Raw genomic sequence first — 12861 nt, 5'->3', positions numbered from 1 at the left:
AGTTTGCGAATGTGTTGATTGTGTTTTAGTTGTGGCTGCTTAGAAATAATTGAGGAGCTGTGGGGCTGAGCAAGCTGATGTGGGGTACTCTCTGAGGTATTGCAGTCCCGAAACATACAGACGTGTAAGTGCCATACATAAGGTTCACGAAATCACAGTAGTTTTATTATACCCACATAACGAGGAAAAGACCATAGTTTGAGACTTGGGGTCTCAAACGTAAGCTTTAAAATAGTAATATCTTGATAAATTCAAAAGCTAGCTTTCATAATTAAAATTTAAACATATCATACCAATTCCAAGAAGACAATATTTAAGTAGTTTTAAGACTACAAATTGAACCAGTGGTTAGTTTTTTATCCAACTAAGATTTAGGCAGAGATTAAAATCATTTCTACATATTGTAAACTACTGTTAGCATTTTTTTAAATTTACTTACATTCTTTATAAAGCAGATTTCAAATAAAATTGAACACTCAACACACTTAACTTAAATAGTCTCTCTTTTCAGCAAAGGGATGTCTTCTGATGCCTTACAATTTATACAATTATTTTTCCCAGTCTTATAGTGCATATTTATTCTATACATTACCTGCGGGCTAACTTATTTTAAGCACAGAATATATAAACATTTGAACAACGCAGCAGTCATCACCATCTTCCTCTCCAATCTCAGACATATGTATATCGGTCAAATGCCATTAAAAGAACTAAATGAAAACCTTTTAAACAATGAAAAACTGCCTAAATTAGCCAAGCATAAATTAAAACATAAGCATTAAAAAAAAAACTATAAGGTAAAAATTCAAAATTTGACATAATTTACGCCTGCGCAACAAGGAATAGTGTAGGTCCTCGGCAACAAAACCAAATGCCAGGGCTCTCATTGGTCGCCTGTGAAAAGGCCGCCGAGCGAAAGCCGAGCTGCGGTCGTTTGCATAACACGCATACGCCGCATAGGCCCAAAGGATAAAAGCCGCCGACAACGAGGGATGTTGCTTCCTTGTTGGCTTCCGCTCGGTTCGCGAAGGCACTGCGTTCGTGTTGCTTGGCAGCTGGTGCCAGGATCACAAGGATACAATGTCAGCGGCTGAACAAGCGTATTGCAGTTCCGGTGCGGCTCTCACATCGAGCAGACGTGTTGGCCTGCCTAGAGTAGAATTCCAACAGCTAGTGCATTGTGATTCCCAAAATAGTGTTAACTCTTTGGCTAAGTTTGGTTGTTTTATATAAGAGTTCCGCACGGACACTTATATAATTTTGATTGTTGCTCAGAAAGCCCTTACTAATTAACAGCTGGCTTTCGAGCAATAATTGAAACCAGATAAGTGATCCTTACAACATTGAAGATTTGACTGCGTTTCGTGTTGGTAAGTAAAAATGTTTTTTATTTTTAAAGGTCCTAGAAAATACACATTGAGAAGCTGATAACTTTAAATTAACGAATAAAATACTTTTTACATTAGTCAATCGGTTTTGAGCGTTACAAAATGTATATGTATTGTTTATCTATATTACATTATATATAATATTTATTATTAATACATAGATGTATACTACAATCATATAATAGTGATAATATCTTCTGAATCTTTATTAAAAAAGTTTGATCTTTGTACCTAAAATTTCATGTGGTTGTTACTATATAATCTGGTTAGTTGAAATGAAAGTATATATAAGTATACAACTGAAAGGCGAAAGATTGCCTAATAGTTAGAAGCACTTAATATACGAGTATGTTTGATATAAGATATAAACTATTTATTATATACTTAGTTAAACTGAGATTCATTCGATTCCAGGCAGTTCCACTTTATACTCTAAAGCATCCCCACTAAATGTTCTTTTTAGAACCCACAACCCATTCGAGACTCTCTCGAAAACTTGCAGTCAAACGGGTTCACTGCGCCCCAAAACATTTCCTATAGCTCCAAACACACCCGCATTAGCGACGTCCAAAGACTTCCCCCTTGCAATTAGTCACCACAGAGCAGCGTCGTTGAACTTCGTCAAAATGAAAACAAAAGTGTAGCGAAATAACAATATGACAATTGTCAAACATAAGTACCTCAAATCGAAGCGACCTTCACATTGAATGCGTCCAAGTTTCGCCCAAAGGCGGGTGTCAATGCGCTTGAAACTTGTTTCTGTGGAACCCCGCACTCGTGTTTGTTAATATTGTTTATATTTGGTATCGCAAGTCAACGGCAGACAATGGATAGTGTTTTTTATGGGCGACTTGGCTAGTGAATTAGCATTTAGTGCGAAACTGAGCTGCCGCGATCAATGAACTCGAATGGGATGGTATCTTGTTTTCGGTTAAGGAACCAAAGTCAAGAAATCAATTAGTATTCTTGCGCATTTGTGTGATCCACTGAACTGATTTGTCTGTTCTGAATAAGAATCGAGATTGTGGATAATGAATTATTTATGCCTCTGTCATACATCGTCTTAACTTTCAGTTTTAATTCCTGCTTTGCCAATTTTATATACCTAATATTTTTGGCATTATTGTTTTAAATGCGTCAGCGAATTGCACTTCCACCTGCATTTATCGCTCTGATATGTGAGGGATATGTAACAACCTTCCCATGTCGCCAATTGCATTGAGTGTGTGGGCCACGCGTTAATTTTAAGGGCAATGTTAATGTCAAGCGGCTAATATTACATTGATTGCGCCGACATTGAATTTCAATTAATTTTTGGTCCCATCGCCATATTCATATGCAACGCAGACATCCTAATTTGCATAACAGACCCGGGTACTACCAGGTCCAAACTGATGGAAATATGACGTCTAAGGTTAGCTGCATGTGAGAACTAATTGTGTCAAATGCAGGCAATGACGAACTGTAAAGATTCCACGAATCTGCGAAGGTCTAGGAAACTTTATTTTTCAGAAAAACACTATATCTCGTCTCCAAAGAATAAAAAAATAACATTCATCCCAAATCATTAAAACTGAATAAATAAAGTATATATTTAAAGAGATAAAGAATTAAAGATCCCTATTACCTAAAGAGTGTTTTGTTAATCGTTTATTATACTTTCGGGAGGGGTATAAGAACTGGGCCAATAGTTACGCAATAACATTTAAGTTGATTAACAAGTCATAATATTTACTCCCTTTCGCAATTAACCAGGCAACAATTTCAATAACACCCCAAATACGTGTTAATCGCAGTAAATATGAACTAAAATAAGGATAAAAGAGCAATAAACTGAGCGCCTCATCCCGCAGAGGTGGCATCGAAAATTCAGCATAAATATTGTCACACCTTTTGCCGCGCACAATTCAATGCCATGAACTTCGGTGGGTCATAAAACGCAAAACATACACAACTTTATTTTCGGCCATTGTTTACTTTTGGGTTTGTTATCGTTTGCGTTTTTCGACAGCTCCTTAATTCTCCGACCAGGCAATTGAAATGCCACAACGTGTGCACATGGCACCCATACCCACAATCCCACAATTCCACACAAAAACGGCTATGACACAGGTGCTCGTAGTGCAGCGTGAAAAAAGCTCAGAGCTGAGGCAACAGGTGCTAAAGGCCCGACTGCGACTTCCGTTTGTTATCAGGCCAAGAGAGCGAGCTTTCCGGCTAATCCGCATAGAACTCCGGATGGCAGTGAAATAAGTCAGTGGAACGGAGAGGACGCCTAGACACCTATATATAAATTAATTGGCGCACAGAATTTTTGTGGCAGTTTCGTTTATGCTTGGGCCGTGTTTAACGGGTTTTTGGTGCTCAGAACTCTGGTTGTGTACACAGAAAATGTTAAAAATCGTATTCGTAGTCGCGATTCTGTCGCTTGTGAAGTGTGGACAGTCCCAAATTGCTTGTGAGTTGCCTGAATAAATGTGATAGAACAGTAGTAAATGAAATGAAACTGATGTGCTGCATTAGATAGGATAGGAGTCCTTAAAACTGAAGGTTCCTCTGCACTATTCGACCTACTTTCTTGTGATAATATTTTATTCCAGTTCAAGTAAATTCTAATGGTCCATGCTAATGGTTATGCTTCATATTTTTATAATAGTTCCCTTTCAAAAAATATTGTTTGGATATTTTGGAACATAATAAAAAGCTTACTATATTAATCGAAATATAAAATTTGATAAATTTCATTTCAACGTTAAATACAGTCATTCTGCTAACCAAATATTTACTGAATTATAGTCAACTCGATCTAATAATTATTTAAGTTTGAAATTCTTTATTATAAACTCAACCGAATTCAAATTCCACTGACCCCATGACAGTTACCAATCAGCCATGCTCGGTTCGAAATCCAAAAATCGTGGGAGGCAGTGAGGCGGAGCGCAACGAAATGCCCTTTATGGTCAGTCTGATGCGTCGAGGTGGTCACTTTTGCGGCGGCACTATCATCTCGGAGCGGTGGATCATCACGGCGGGACACTGCATCTGCAATGGGTTGCAGCAGTTCATGAAGCCAGCTCAAATCCAAGGAGTTGTGGGTCTGCACAGCATCAGGGAGTACCTCAACGGGATTGGCAACGGTCCGGATGCATTGAGGGTGGACTTCAAGAACATTGTGCCCCATCCGCAATACGACTGCAACGATGTGAAACACGATATAGGTATGTACATATGTACATGTGCTGTATTATGTGCTTTTATATTACCCTCCTTTATAACTTTACATTTAGAAAAATGAGAGTTCAATACTTTTCTATATGTTCTCTACAGAACTGAATAATAAACACATTTAAAAATGGACATTTTTCAATTCAAATTTAATATCAAATAGAATGCCATTAAAATAGGTGAAGGTGAAGTTAAAAATGTTTTTTTTTTCAATATAGTTATAAAATAATGTGTTTTAGCAAAGAAGTAAAATGAAACTGCAATTGGTTATTATAAACCTAAAAGTTAACCTTTATACGAGCTGGATATTAACACATATAAAACATTGGAAATGCACAATAACAAATCAGAGTAGAATCTGAGTATAATTTTAGACCATTCAAGCATTTTTCATAAACTTGTAGTGAAAATAAATAATTATGTACATATTTTTAGTAGTCCTCAAACTATTAAAAGTTCAAATCCTTTTTTTGTAAAGCCCTTCTGGAGCTGGTACAACCAATACGATTCTCATCACACATCCAGCCCAGTTGCGTAGGATCCGAAGAGGGGCACCGAAGTCTGGAGCAGGAGTTCGGAACTGTTTCTGGTTGGGGCTGGACGCACGAGAACCAGGCGGAAAACGATCGCTCTGATGTTCTGCGCAAGGCCACCGTTAAGATATGGAACAACGAGGCATGCGAGAGGTCCTACAGATCCTTGGGAAAGAGCAATACCATCGGAGAGACGCAATTGTGCGCCGGCTATGAAAACGGTCAAATCGACTCGTGTTGGGTGAGTATTCACTTGGCTGATACGGCACCAATGTTATGCTCCGGGTTTACTTACCTTCACAGGCGGATTCTGGCGGTCCGCTGATGTCCAAGGAGCATTACCTCGTTGGCGTGGTGTCCACTGGCATCGGCTGTGCTCGTCCAGGTTTGCCCGGAATATATACGCGCGTCAGTAAATACGTGTCTTGGATGCAGAAGGTGATTGCCGGCAGGAAATAGTTTTCCAAAAATCTTCAACACAAAGATTGTGATTCTCTTGTGATATTAGTCGTAGTCTATTATGTGATCCTTTTTAATAAACGTTACTTAAACCAATTTGAAATTTCAATTTTTTGTGTCCGGACATTTTTTTAACTAATACCGATTATTGTGTCAATCGTTGGTATTTCGTAGATGCGATTACTCTGAGAACATTTATCGACAAGAATATCGCTAATTACGTAAGCGCCAATATCTTTAAACTGATTGGTTGCTGAATTCCTATTAAACCATTGAAAAATTGTGGAAAAGTTAAACAAATAAATTACGTTAAGACTTGTTTAAACAACAAGAGTTGTTATATCACATATCACAACAATCAATTATAAATATATATTAATACTTAATGTCTGGCCTAAAAAAATTTTTTTTTTTGAAAAATGTTTTCTTATTTTCTACTAGTGTGCTACGTTCAATGTGCAATACTCGCCGATTGGTACGATATTTTTCTTAATACTTAGTATTTAAAATATACTAAAAAGTAGCACTTATCGTCCACGGTATTTTTGGATTCTTAGCAATTGGTATTTAATGAAATGGCATAAACAAATGCCAAAAATGGACATGGACGCAGACCTAACAACGTAAATATCTATATTAAAAACAGATACATTTTTAATAAATTTGTATACTCCTTCTTTAGCAAGGCGATTGCCGAGCTGATGCGCGAGATCGAAGGCCCGAATTCTAGTGCCAGCAACCTAAAACAAAGCGAACGCAAAGTTAATCCTCTGGGCAAACCAAACAAACGCTTTCTAGGTCGCACTATAAACACTGCGATTCGGCATAATGATAGGGAAATAGAGCGCACGCAGGCGAATTGCCGGCAGAAGCTGCAGGATCTAGATGATGTATACGAAAGGAGGAAGTCCAACTACTTCTACAGCCGCGATGCACCCAGAAACCGAAGTGCAGACAGAAGCAGAAGTTCCAGCAGAAGGCGTAGCAGAAGTCGCCACAAAAAATCCAAGAAGAAGCGCACCCGAAGAAGAAGTAGCAGCAGCAGGAGTTCGAGCAGCAGCCGAAGCCGGAATAGTTCACATCGGCGGAAAAGGCACAAAAAGAAGGCCAAAAAGCACAAAAAATCACTAAGAAGAGAAAGAAGTAGCCAAAGCAGAAGCGAATGCGATCGGGAAGTACCGCCTAGCGAGTCGCTTCTTATACCCGCACCCTCAGATGTATTCCTTAAGCACTCCAAGCAAATGGCTCTTGCAGTGGCCATGGCCTATGGTCAATTACCCAACCCGAACAGCCAAGTGAAAGCCAACGAGTCTAGGGCACGTTCCTCCTCTCCTATATCCGATATAGTCAGGGAACTGATGTCCGACGAAGAGGTGGAAAAATCCGAGAAGCCCGAGGCCTTGTTGATTTCATCCACCGACGAAGAGCAAAATGTTCTCACCATTAAAGTAAGCTCGAGTTCCGAGTCCGGTGGCATTTCCTCAAGCTCGGACTCAGACCTAGATTCAAAGAACAGCGCCGTCAGCTGTATAACCCTAAAATCTGGTAATAATAGTGATATTGAAATAATTTCGTACCATGAAGAGCCTAAAAAGGCATCTGAAACTGAGCCTGCGTCTGAACCTGAACATCTATCTCAATCGGATAACGCAAAGAAACAGGTGGACGAATGTAAAGTTCTCACTACAGTGGACCTGACTGAGGATTAAATAGGTTAAATAATTATAATGATATAATGTGATACAATTATACAAACATATTTTATAGTTAACAAACATAACAATAATATGAATATAGAAACCAATGGAGATTTTTACCCAACCTGAAAGAAGCCACTCGGTGCTCTAAAGAAAAAACATATCTAGTTTATTGTTTTACAAATTGAGTTAAATAGTGAAACTAGTCGAAGACCTACTGCGACTGTTTATTTCATCTACATTGGGTAAATATATTTTATGCGTAATTGAATTTTTTAGCAGTTAGGTAGTGCCTAACCAAATATTATTTAACTTTTATTTCAATTTCTTTCATCATAGAAAATGTTTTTCAACGCAATAAAAATTGTAAAATAAAGAAACGAAAATTAGTTTTTTATTTTCTACCAATACGAGACTTAGAATGTTATTTATTTTTAGTTTTAAACCAGACCTCCTACCATAGTTGATATGTTCCTTGTGTACAGTAACAAACTGTTGCTCTCTCTCTCTCACCGATTTTCTCTCAGCACCTGCCCGAACAGCTGATTCTTTATTTACCACTCAATTTTCGATGGAAAACGCCAGCGCGAAGACAATTGGAAATCGCTTAGTTAAATAAATAGAGATCCGTGGTCGCATGATGTTCGGGAACCTGAAAAAGAAGCTGAGCAGTGCGATTCAGGAGGGTCTGGTGATCTCGGAGAGTCTGCAACAGCAATATCGCCAGCGTGTCAGTTCCGGGAACTCGGGGAGCAGCCAAGCCAGTGGTATTACGACCCCCACTTCGCCATTGGGCCTCAACGAGAGTTTGTCGTCCAGCAGGAGCAGTAGTCTATCCCTTAGTGCTCCCTTTCAGCTAACCGATGGAGTGCCCAGCCATCTAAATGTGGCAGCGGGTTGCAGTTTGCTGGCCAAATATGAGGACGATTGGCAGCAGATCCATGGCGCCAACGAAGAGAACGCTGACAAGGCTGCAAAGATTGCTTGCCAAATCTCCGGAATCCAAAACAAGGCCAGCCATCAGCGTAGGATCATTAGTGAGCTGAACAACAGTCTGGCGGGGATTCCCACGTTGATCGCTCAATTGCAGGCGAGCTCACAGGTCCTTAATTCCCTAAAGGAAATGGGTCAGCAATTAGAGGTTGAGTTGGAGAAGCTGGAAGATCTATGCGAGGAGTGCGAGCTACAAGAGTTCATCCTCGAGCAGCAGTTTCAGCTTTCCAGACACAAGCAAAAGAAACTAAACGAACTGGAGCAGTTTCGCCAGCAAATCGCCCAGAAACACCAATCCAAAATTAAAGATCAGGAGCAGACCCTACTGAAGCTACAGAGGGAACGACAGGCTGTCTTCGACGACGCCTTCCGAGAAGATATGGAGGAGTACAAACAGCACGGCCAGCTGACAAGTCCGTCTGATAACATAACATGATATGAGGAAGTTAATTAATTAATTTTATTTTTAGAAATTCAAACCACCAGCAACAAGTTGGCTCTGGAGGAAGTCGTCCTTGAAGCCAGCGAAGTGGAAACAAAGGATGCTTTGGAGCAATTTCTGAATGGCTAACTCCGTTGTTTGCTCATCTTGCAAAAGACTACAATTTGTGCCTTAAAGTGCAATAAGCAGTGTAATTATTAAAATATTTTAAATGGGACTCCTGAAAATTAACTTGAATTTTTCACGTTATTTTCTTACTGCATTTAATCTTTAAACTATAATATTAAAGGGAATCGGACATACTAGTGTTAATTATCTATGCCAAAGTATTTTAACATCTACACTTCGTTAAAGTAATTTACAAACTTCTGTACCATCTGGGATTATTATATTTTTAATAATGAAAAGCGATATTTCAAGAATCCCCCTAGTTTTTACGAAATTCGTTGATGTGGCAGCGTCACTGAATGTTTTGACAGAGTTTAATAACCATTGTTTTTGCAATAGTCAATTTTGTCTTTCTATGTGCACATAACACTAGATACCATATACTTTGCATAAATACATGGAAATAATTAAGTATTCAACATGTTTATGATTACGAGATGGTAATTCAACAGCGTGGCAACTCTGACGAGAGCCACAACAGCTGATTGCTAATCAGTGATTAAAACTTAGTAAATTAGAGATAATTCTCCGCAGCTTACACCTGTCGCAGCTTTTATTGCTTCCCTCATTGCCCCCCAAGTTTCCGTACCCATTCCTGGATTTCGAGCTTATGGGCGCAGTTGGATCCGCTTTGAAATCACCAATAGTCGATATGTCTACCAAGCAGGCAAAGTTCGTTGAAAACACCATTGCCAGCAATAAAGTTGTGATATTCAGCAAGACGTACTGTCCCTACTGCACGATGGCCAAAGAAGTGAGTAACAAGACCTTGAAAAGTCAACAATCGTGATCACATCTTTGCGTTTCAGCCCTTCAAAAAGCTCAATGTGGACGCCACCGTAATAGAACTCGATGGAAATCCCGATGGCAACGAAATTCAGGCAGTTCTGGGCGAGATTACTGGTGCCAGAACGGTGGGTGCACTAAATATTTCATATTTTAAAGCTTGGTCATAATATCTTGATAATTTTGTAGGTTCCCCGCGTCTTTATCGATGGCAAATTCATTGGCGGTGGTACCGACATCAAAAGGATGTTTGAAACGGGAGCTCTGCAGAAATATTTCCAGTAAATAATGTCCTACAGAGTTCCTTTTTATGTAAAAATGTTCGTGCACGCTCTTCTGATTAATCTTCAGTCCTAAATAAATTCTTTAAAAATGTATGGTTGCACTTCTTAAAATATAATCTTCTTTTAAACTTTGGGAAAATTGCTTAATAGCGGTTGCAATTACGGGGTTGCCGCTCAAATTAGCACACACATCTCAGAAACGATTTTAAACGTGTGGGGAAATGAATTCATTGTTTCCTATTTTTATCGTTTAAATGTTACTATAATTAATTTTTGTGAGTGTAGTCCAACGGATCTGTTAACATATGTAGATGTGAGCAACAGCTTGCTGTTTTAACTGATCTGGCAGCACGGTAAGAGCTGTAAATAATAATTGTTTACAAAAGTATTTGATTAGCTATATGATGGCTGATTTGGTGAGCGGGGAAGCCTCTGAATCTGATGAGGAACTGCAGGACAAGAATAAGGTTATTGGGGATATTGTATATAATTAGCATTCCTATGATATAACCATTTTGTGACAGATTTTTGCTGCAGAAGTTTCGGGCGAAGCATCCGAAGAAGAGGATGATGAAGACATTTACGAGCAACGTCGAAGCAGCAACCAGGTCAACAGCACGGCCTCCATTTACCGGAATAATCTGCTCCAGCGGAAGCTAAGTAATTCACCAATCCTGTGTCCATAAACATTGCAATGTAATGCTCTTTTCCAGTTGAAAACAACATTGCCATTTGGAGATCTCTTACCGCTTTCACACGCAGCTTTGTGTTGAATGCCTCAAAGCAGCTCGTAACCACTGATCAAATGCTCATCAAGTCCCAGCTTAGTCTTCAGTCGGCCCACACATCTCTCCAGCTGGCCCAGAAGAACGCGCAGGACCTGCAAACCAGGGTGGCTGCCGTGATTACCAGCAACTTCCTCCCGCACATAAACATTCATAAGGCAACCTGACATAGACATATGCTGTATTTGCTGATAAACGATCAAATCTAGGCTAATCCTCTGTATCGGAATTGGGCGCATAGCACTGAGTGTTGGGTGATGGCTCCCGCGGAACGTAGGTGCTCTGAAAGCACCGTGAGAAGATAGTTCGCACCTTGTTAGGGCGCTCAGGTGACTGCGGTATTGTTTCATCCTCATCGGAGGAGCTTTCTGGCGGTTTAGGTTGCTGAGAGTCGTCTGTGTTGATAAAGCAAACCTCTGTGCTGTTTGGTGGTCCTGAAGAGTGTGCTATGCTGGCCTCCAGCGCAGCATCCGCGGCTGCTAACATAAGAGCCTCTTGTTCCGCCTCGTCTTCAATTAAAACAACGGTGTCTACCTCGGCAAGGATACGAGGCTGCTGGACAGATGGCGCCTCCGAGTCCCGAAATAGGAACAGAGGATTATCTAGGCTTGATTCTAATTGGGTCTCCTTCACTCGACGTTTCGGCTGCACTGCAGCCGGTTCTGAAGAGCTGCCTTTGCGTTTGTTATTTACATTCGGGACCGGAGCGCTGCTCTTCCTCTTTGAAGCTGCCGCTCCTACATCCTCATCCTGCACTGTCAGATCCTTTTGACAATACTCTTCCGAGAAGCTTATATCATCGGGGGATAGCGTGGACATGATCAGCAAGCATTCGATCTCGCCGTGCTTCTTAATTTTGAGCAGAAAAGGCATGCCTGCTTCGTCGAACTCCAGTATCAGCGAAGCATTTAAGCACTCGGCGAAGAGAAGAAATGCTCGGAATTCCTTAATGCAGAATGTAATGACCGTTTCCTTCGTTACCTGGTACTGCTCAAATTCACTGGGCTTAAGTTTCAGTTGCGTGCGCATGAACTTATCATTCACTCGGGCACCTTCTATGTAGTTTTTGGCTACCACACTGCCCAAATTTGCTTCCAAAGTTAGTTCCTCCTCCGAGGAGTTAAAGTTGTTGGAGATATCTGTCAACAGCTTGTGATCGCCGCGGATTCTGAAAGGGCAGATAGGGTAATTATACGAAATTTCGCGATGCATGCTTTAAGTATTAGCTTATGACTTAGTTAAGGGAAGTTGTCGAAAAAAAACATTATGCAAAAAAGCACACATCTGCGTAATAGAGCGAAACAAGGGGTCAATGTATATTAAGGAGATCGATTTTTAATAATTATGACGAACACGATGAAACCAAAGTTCAATATCTAGAACCAAACTCACATATTCGGCATCTGATCGGTGTTTATGTTTGTGTTAATGTTCTGGTCGTCTATAATGGAAATGGTGGCCTCCTTCGTGGTCTCCAGCTTACAGCGGAGATTCACCTGCAGGTTGGTCTGGTTGTCCAGCAAGTTAAGTTCGCAGTACTCCACCTGGAACATATTATTCTTCATAACTAATTCCAGTGTGGCGTACCTTTAAACTCACCTCATTCATGTTGCGGAACACGGCCAAACATCCCTTCATGGAGATCTTGCAGTAGAAATCTGAGTGCGGCGGCATGTCATACACTTCGAACATGGATCTTTTAAAAGATATGCTGCCCACTGCGGATTGGGTCGCATTTATGGCCCGCATTTGCAAGGATTGCTGGTCTATCTCGATGAACATTTCCTTGCCCACCTTGGACAGAGATTGTACGGCTTTGGCGATGACTAAAAAGGGAATTAAGTTAGTTACGAATAAGATTTACAGCTTTTCATTTGGTACCCCTAGCATTGCTGCCCTCTAAAGTATATTTCATTGGCAGTATTTGCACTATATTTTTGGTCGCGAAATTCGCGCTGAATTTTGTAAACAAACAAATTAGAGTGATAGTAGTCGCACAACCGGTATGGGAAAATACCACTAAAGAGTTCGGTAACTATTACTTGATAATAGAGAAACTTTGTATTTTAATATTGCACAATCGTGATTTTTCAATAATTTG

At 40.1% G+C, this 12861-nt stretch overlaps 6 protein-coding genes across 6 annotated transcripts; 5 read left to right on the top strand and 1 right to left on the bottom strand.

Moving 5' to 3' along the window:
* The first annotated feature begins 4242 nt into the window (after window positions 1-4242).
* Window positions 4243-5722, top strand: LOC120448848 (transmembrane protease serine 9). Its single transcript, XM_039631054.1, has 3 exons — window positions 4243-4606; window positions 5092-5387; window positions 5450-5722. Exons 1-3 carry the CDS (start codon window positions 4261-4263, stop codon window positions 5603-5605), a joined length of 798 nt encoding a protein of 265 aa, XP_039486988.1. The 5' UTR covers window positions 4243-4260; the 3' UTR covers window positions 5606-5722.
* Window positions 5723-6175: 453 nt separating this feature from the next.
* LOC120449884 (NKAP family protein CG6066) lies at window positions 6176-7688 on the top strand. The gene is made up of 2 exons (XM_039632561.1): window positions 6176-6228; window positions 6288-7688. The coding sequence occupies exons 1-2, from the start codon at window positions 6176-6178 to the stop codon at window positions 7312-7314; spliced, it is 1080 nt and encodes a 359-aa protein (XP_039488495.1). The 3' UTR covers window positions 7315-7688.
* Window positions 7689-7855: 167 nt separating this feature from the next.
* LOC120449552 (dysbindin protein homolog) lies at window positions 7856-9056 on the top strand. Its single transcript, XM_039632081.2, has 2 exons — window positions 7856-8708; window positions 8766-9056. The coding sequence occupies exons 1-2, from the start codon at window positions 7940-7942 to the stop codon at window positions 8864-8866; spliced, it is 870 nt and encodes a 289-aa protein (XP_039488015.1). The 5' UTR covers window positions 7856-7939; the 3' UTR covers window positions 8867-9056.
* A 329-nt stretch (window positions 9057-9385) lies between these two features.
* On the top strand, window positions 9386-10068 carry LOC120449553 (glutaredoxin-C4). The gene is made up of 3 exons (XM_039632082.2): window positions 9386-9659; window positions 9715-9819; window positions 9881-10068. The coding sequence occupies exons 1-3, from the start codon at window positions 9516-9518 to the stop codon at window positions 9974-9976; spliced, it is 345 nt and encodes a 114-aa protein (XP_039488016.1). The 5' UTR covers window positions 9386-9515; the 3' UTR covers window positions 9977-10068.
* Window positions 10069-10302: 234 nt separating this feature from the next.
* Window positions 10303-10974, top strand: LOC120449580 (biogenesis of lysosome-related organelles complex 1 subunit 3). The gene is made up of 3 exons (XM_039632134.1): window positions 10303-10442; window positions 10500-10635; window positions 10689-10974. Exons 1-3 carry the CDS (start codon window positions 10377-10379, stop codon window positions 10925-10927), a joined length of 441 nt encoding a protein of 146 aa, XP_039488068.1. The 5' UTR covers window positions 10303-10376; the 3' UTR covers window positions 10928-10974.
* On the bottom strand, window positions 10925-12756 carry LOC120449579 (cell cycle checkpoint control protein RAD9A). The gene is made up of 4 exons (XM_039632133.2): window positions 12642-12756; window positions 12360-12586; window positions 12153-12304; window positions 10925-11928 (listed from the first exon to the last, which is right to left on the bottom strand). Exons 1-4 carry the CDS (start codon window positions 12673-12675, stop codon window positions 10971-10973), a joined length of 1371 nt encoding a protein of 456 aa, XP_039488067.1. The 5' UTR covers window positions 12676-12756; the 3' UTR covers window positions 10925-10970.
* Between the last annotated feature and the right edge of the window lie 105 nt (window positions 12757-12861).

The sequence above is a fragment of the Drosophila santomea genome, chromosome 3L, assembly GCF_016746245.2.
Source record: "Drosophila santomea strain STO CAGO 1482 chromosome 3L, Prin_Dsan_1.1, whole genome shotgun sequence".
In the NCBI taxonomy this organism is placed as follows: domain Eukaryota; kingdom Metazoa; phylum Arthropoda; class Insecta; order Diptera; family Drosophilidae; genus Drosophila; species Drosophila santomea.
This window is presented reverse-complemented; position numbering and strand designations above follow the sequence as displayed.